We start from the raw sequence: 6,260 nt of genomic DNA on the forward strand, positions 1-6,260 counted from the left end.
TAGTAGCATATGTATGTTTCTTCCTGGTGTCATTTAAAAGTCTATTAAAAATTAATATATAGTTGGTTAGCAGCATTAAAATATACTGTATTATTTTAAAGACTCTCCTATTATACGAGTCCTATATGCAGCCAAACGCAAGTAAATGATTTAAGTAAAAAAATAATTAATTTGGAAGTTTTCTTTTTGTTGTTGTTACTATAGCAGAGTATGTGCTTGTTGAGCAAACCAAGAACTCTTTTTATGTTAAAAACATGTTCTTTATGTTAAAAAGGACAAAAATTTTTTTTTTTTTTTGAAATTTATGATATATTAATCATTATGATAAACAGTAATGAAAAAAAAAACATTACTTGATTTATTTCTGAAGTTTAGCAGTTCAATAATCTTTCCAAATTTCACTTGCAACATTGTTAATCAACAACATATTTGCGTATATATGTCTTTAAAATATTGCTTTTTCTTTCATATACTGCCGATTATAAGTGGACAAGTCACTTACTGTTAAAAACAGAAAAGAAAAGAGAGAACCACTTGCAAATCATGACGTATCAAACGAAGTTATCTATTGGATTAATATGATATTGATATGAATGTCTCTATGTTCGTTGTCTTCTTTATGGTTTATCTATTTAATGAACCAAGTTTAGTGATAGGACTTTACTTCCCATCACTAAAAAAAAATTAAAAAAAATTTAAATAAAAATCATTATTGAGTGTTTCAATTCCGGAAATTATTAAAAAAGACCCTCTATATGATTTTTTTTTTCTTTTTTTTCTGTCAACTGCCTCTATAAGTTAAGCCATCAAAGGGCTTGATGATCTCCACCAAGTACACTTCACCAAAAGAAAAGTCATTGAAAACCCCCCAAAAAAAAGGTGAAAAAGAAGAAGGTCAAACAAAAAAAAATGTCAGAAGAAGAAGTGGTGGTGTTGAACTTCTGGCCAAGCATGTTCGGAGCAAGAGTGATCATGGCGTTAGAGGAGAAAAAGATCAAGTTCGAGTATAAGGAAGAAGATGTGTTTGGTCAGAAGACTGATCTATTGCTCCAAAGCAACCCCGTTCACAAGAAAATCCCGGTTCTCATCCACAACGGTAAACCTGTATGCGAGTCCAATATCATAGTCGAATATATCGATGAGGTCTGGAAAGACGATAAGACTCTCCGTCTACTACCTTCTGATCCATATCAGAACTCACAGTGTAGATTTTGGGCTGATTTGATTGACAAAAAGGTACTACTATACTTTCTGAATTATTTAGGCACTACAACACTTTTTTAATTATTTGAGTAGTAGGTGGGCCGGATCCGCATATCCGGCTTTTTTAGGATAACCGGATCCGACTTTTCATTATCCGGATCCGGATCCGCTCCACCCAGATATCCGGCGGATATTCTGATCCGGATCCGCTCCACCCGGAAATCCGAATTTAGGATATCCGTAAAAATAGCCGGATATCCGGCGGATATTCGGATCCGGATTTCTTTATATAATTTTTTTTTATTAATATAAAATTAAAGAAAAATATTAAAAAACAAATAATTTAACATAAATAATTAAAAATATTATTAAAAGTATTATTATTATATAAAAGATAATAAAAATTATTAATAAAATTTAAATAATAGTAATAAAATGTTTAAAAATATTATTATAATATAAAATATTCTGGATCCGGATATCCGGCTTTAATTTTTCTATTATCCGGATCCGGTCGGATCCGCTTTTCATTATTCGGATTCGGATCCGTCCCACCCGGATATCCTATTTTTCGGAGCGGATTCCGGATCGGATCCCGGATCCCGGATAATTTGGTCTCAGGGCTAGTACTACATGGTCATCTAATTACTAGATTTATGTGTGGTTGAAACTAGTATCGTCCAAAAATTTAACGTTTTGGTCAAAATTGAACTATGAGAATAACACGAGATATACAAAAGATAAGGAATTTTTAGCGAAGTGTAATTTCTTTGTTGGTAGTAAATTTAACATGGGGGAATAGCATAAGAAATTTTCTGTTAACATTATTTTTTTGGTTTGTGTAACTTCTTCTTGATACTTAAAAATAACAAATACGATCTACTATATACTTCATAATATTAAATGTTATGGTGTGTATATAAAAAGTTCAACGAAAGGAGAGACTAAAAGTTCAATGTCTTTGTGATTAATATATATAAATAAATAAAAACAGGTTTTTGACGCTGGAAGAAGAACATGGACAAAGAGGGGCAAAGAACAAGAAGAAGCGAAACAAGAGTTCATAGAGATCTTAAAAGTGTTAGAAAGAGAGCTTGGAGATAAGGTCTACTTCGGAGGAAACGACAACGTTTCGATGGTGGACTTGGTCCTCATCTCCTACTACCCTTGGTTCCACACGTGGGAGACGATTGGTGGTTTTAGTGTCGAGGATCACACTCCCAAGCTAATGGACTGGATCCGTAAATGCTTAACCCGACCCGCTATCTCGAAATCTTTACCTGACCCGCTAAAGATTTTTGATCGAGTCACTCAGATCATAAAGGTCCATGAGTTCTTCTATGGTTATTGATTCTCCAAATCGTACGCTATATTTATGTGAAGTGGTTGGCGTGAAAAGTTATGTTTCATTTGATATTTTAATTGAAAATAAAATGTGTTTGCATGTTGTTCTTAATACAACTTCCCGACCAGACATTATAACTATTTAACTTTAAGTTATTTTTATAATTTTATATATATTAACTTGGTAGCTTAATTTGTTCTTTCATGAGACTAAACTAAATGGTTTGAATCCAAGTACATAATCGTTAGTACCAATCTTTTCTTTATGCTCATTATGTAGCCTATATATAAGGTTAATCCCTGGATATATACAAGTTCTCTACTATTACCTTCTCCCTTCTCCCTCTTAGTTATTGAAAGGACAGTGAGCTATAGAATTGAGCAAGAATGAGAGCGATGGCAGAGGAGATTCAAACGGCTAGGAACGCGATGCGACTCGGGCTTTGCGGGTTTAAGCTGGATCATTTCTTTCTCATTCTTTTTTGCATTTTCGGTCTTCTTCTTTTTCTTTTTCTTCTTCTTTTTCTTCCTCTTCTTTAGCATTTTACTTGCGCATTCCCAAACATGACTGAGAACAAGAAACAATAAAAAAAAAAAAAAAAAGAGTTGTTGGTTTCTTCTTTTCTTTGGGTTTAGAGATGAGATGAATTGGACAATGCCAATTTTGTTCTGTTTCTTTAGTTCGTCGCCAAAAAAATAATAATAATTCAACCCTATTATACTTCCATTTTATGGAGGACTTTTGACTATATCAAGTGATTGCAGAAAAAGAGTCTTAATTATTACTCTAAAAAGTATGATTGTATAGAATAATTTTCTAAGAAAATAAAACTTAGGGTACTATTAGTATAGTTGATACAAATACTAGAGCTGTGAAAGCCCACAACCTTTTTAACAGCCTTATCAACCATACCCTTGGGCCTTTAGTGGGCGATTGAAATAGACCCCCAAAAAAAAAAAGACATTATTAAAACGAAAAAATGTGTTTAGCTGGAAAAAAAAGTATTTTTATTTGGAAAAGACAAAATTATTTTCCTCTTTCTCTGTTCTGTTGAGTGGTAAATTTACTTGAAGTGGTTTTTGGGGAAAATCATTTTTTCGTTAAATTTTCGTTAGACCTTTTCATCATTCAAGAACTTCTACTATTGTTCTTGCAAAGACACTAAATTTTAAACAATTACAGTTCACGTTTGCAACTTGTAAGCTATTTTTTTTTCACTATAATTTCAGTTTCCAAATAAAGACAATTAGTCATTTCACAATGAACACGAAATATAAAAGAAAAGAGAGAATAATAATATCAAATGGTCAAGAGACTAAAGCAAACTTTGAGTTCAAACTTCACGGACATAACAAAACCGAAGATGAAGGAAGAAGCAATCAAATAAAGAAGAAGCAACGTTACCAAAAAATTACGACCAACAAAACAAACAACGAAGCAAATCTCTCTGTTTCTTTTGGTTCAATAAATTACTTTTCTCAGTTTAAAGACGGAAATAAATAAACAGACTTGGGATTTCGAGGGATAAGAAGATTCTCACTTTGCCATCATGACTTTGACGAACTCCTCATAGTTGATCTGACCATCACCATCGACATCAGCCTCTCGGATCATCTCATCGACTTCCTCATCCGTCAGCTTCTCCCCAAGATTTGTCATCACGTGACGAAGCTCAGCTGCCGAGATGAAACCATTCTGGTCCTTGTCAAAAACCCTGAAGGCTTCCTTAAGTTCCTCCTCTGAATCTGTGTCTTTCATCTTACGTGCCATTAGGTTCAGGAACTCCGGGAAATCTATTGTCCCGTTCCCATCTGCATCTACTTCGTTGATCATGTCCTGAAGCTCAGCTTCTGTTGGGTTCTGCCCAAGTGATCTCATCACAGTCCCAAGCTCCTTTGTAGTGATGCAACCTGCAACCAAACCAAAATTGGACACAACTTCAGATTTTATAATGCAAGAGTTCCGAGCATACATAAGTTTGTGAACTCTAATATTGGCAACAAGATCAGGAAGATGAAGAAACCAAATATCTTGACACAAGTAATAGGTCAAGTTTTCAAATAAAAGCACAACTCAAAATGCTCTTTGTAAAATACTCTTACACTACTAACCCCAATCATAGTATATTTCGGTTAAAAGGACGAAGATACGACAAGTAAAACTGATTCTTCGGGAAACCTCTACCAAGTTAACAAAGACACTTCTTGCATACAATCCATCAAGAAACCTTTAAAACCTCTTTCTAATCAAAGGCCAGGAGATGCACAATGTTCTAAATATGATAGTTTGGCCAATAAGCATCACAAGATGCACCCGGTGCTAAGAAATTCGCAAGTTCTCGACTGATACAAAGCAGAACAACGGAGATGATATTATCAACTTCTTTCTCTATTTTCCATTTGGCAACATCACAGAATAAACGAAATTTCGTTTTTAGATTTTGGGTTGAAACATCTGCAGATCTATCTACATTTTGTGATACAAATCCGCATGATTAAATCACAGGATTGGTCCAGAATCAAAGCAAATCACAGAGAAACAACAAGAAAAATGATCTTCACTGTTCCATTGTACGATTTAAACTGATAATTGCAATTATACAAGGATCTAATAATGTTTAACCTAATTAAACTAGTTTCCATAACTACAAATCTTAGTAATCATCAACAAATATACTAAAGGAGATTCTATATATTCTATAGATCCTTCTATAGAAGCCAAATCAACCCTAAACACTATCGAGATGTGAGCAAGAAAATACTGAACGAATCAAAACGAGATCGTTCTTCAATCACATGAAACAACAAACGAAATGTGCAGAAAATCACGATCTCTCCAAAAAAAAACGAGAAGAGGAAGAGATCTGAGAGCAGGGAAGAAGAAGAGACCATCTCCGTCTTTGTCGAATAGGCTGAAAGCTTCCTTGAACTCGGAGATCTGGTCATCGGTAAGCTGATCCGCCATTTTTTTTTGCTTCGGATTTTCTCGAGAAAATTTTGCTGTGAATTTTTCTTGTTTCTGAGAAAGTTGAAGCGCGTGAGAGTGAATGTTCTTCTTTATAAAATAAGATCTCCCCAGCTACAGGTAGATAATACTTAAATTGACAATTTTGCCCTCCAAAACGTCTTTTTAATTTCTAGTTTTGTTTTGTGAGAAATTTGTTTTTTTTTTTTTTAGTTTTGCAACTTAATTTTACTAATTTAGGCTAATCTATTAACTACTTGTGTCCATATTATGAACTTTCTAATTTTAATAATCGTAAAGCCGGACTCGATTTTTCATTTTGATATGATTTTTGTTTTGGAGACTCACAAAAATGCCCATTTTTTAATACCCTTTTTCAAAAATGCCCCCTTTGCCTGTCCATTTTTAAAAATACATTTTTTTATGTACCAAATGACTAAATTACCCTTCTTTTAATAAAAGATATCACAAATATATAAGGAAATATAACAAAATAAGGTCCACAAAATACAAAATATTTTTTGGCGGGAAAAGTGATCCCGCAATTTTTCCCGCCAAAACACTTGTAAAAACCTTTAAAATACCTTGTAAAATTTTTTCCCGCCAAAAAATTTTTTTTGCGGGAAAAGTGATTCCGCAATTTTTTTGGCGGGAAAAATTTACAAGGTATTTTAAAGGGTTTTTACAGGGTATTTATAAGGTTTTACAATGTATTTTAAAAGGTTTTACAACGTATTTATAAGGTATT

General features: G+C 33.4%; 2 protein-coding genes across 2 annotated transcripts; one reads left to right on the forward strand and one right to left on the reverse strand.

Annotated features, from left to right (window-relative positions):
- Positions 1-753: 753 nt before the first annotated feature.
- Positions 754-2,712, forward strand: LOC9311693 (glutathione S-transferase U27). The gene is made up of 2 exons (XM_002875579.2): positions 754-1,236; positions 2,198-2,712. Exons 1-2 carry the CDS (start codon positions 910-912, stop codon positions 2,552-2,554), a joined length of 684 nt encoding a protein of 227 aa, XP_002875625.1. The 5' UTR covers positions 754-909; the 3' UTR covers positions 2,555-2,712.
- A 1,110-nt stretch (positions 2,713-3,822) lies between these two features.
- On the reverse strand, positions 3,823-5,603 carry LOC9311694 (calmodulin-7). Its single transcript, XM_021024651.1, has 2 exons — positions 5,437-5,603; positions 3,823-4,458 (listed from the first exon to the last, which is right to left on the reverse strand). The coding sequence occupies exons 1-2, from the start codon at positions 5,510-5,512 to the stop codon at positions 4,085-4,087; spliced, it is 450 nt and encodes a 149-aa protein (XP_020880310.1). The 5' UTR covers positions 5,513-5,603; the 3' UTR covers positions 3,823-4,084.
- Positions 5,604-6,260: the final 657 nt, after the last annotated feature.

This window comes from Arabidopsis lyrata (assembly GCF_000004255.2).
Source record: "Arabidopsis lyrata subsp. lyrata unplaced genomic scaffold ARALYscaffold_5, whole genome shotgun sequence".
Lineage (NCBI taxonomy): Eukaryota > Viridiplantae > Streptophyta > Magnoliopsida > Brassicales > Brassicaceae > Arabidopsis > Arabidopsis lyrata.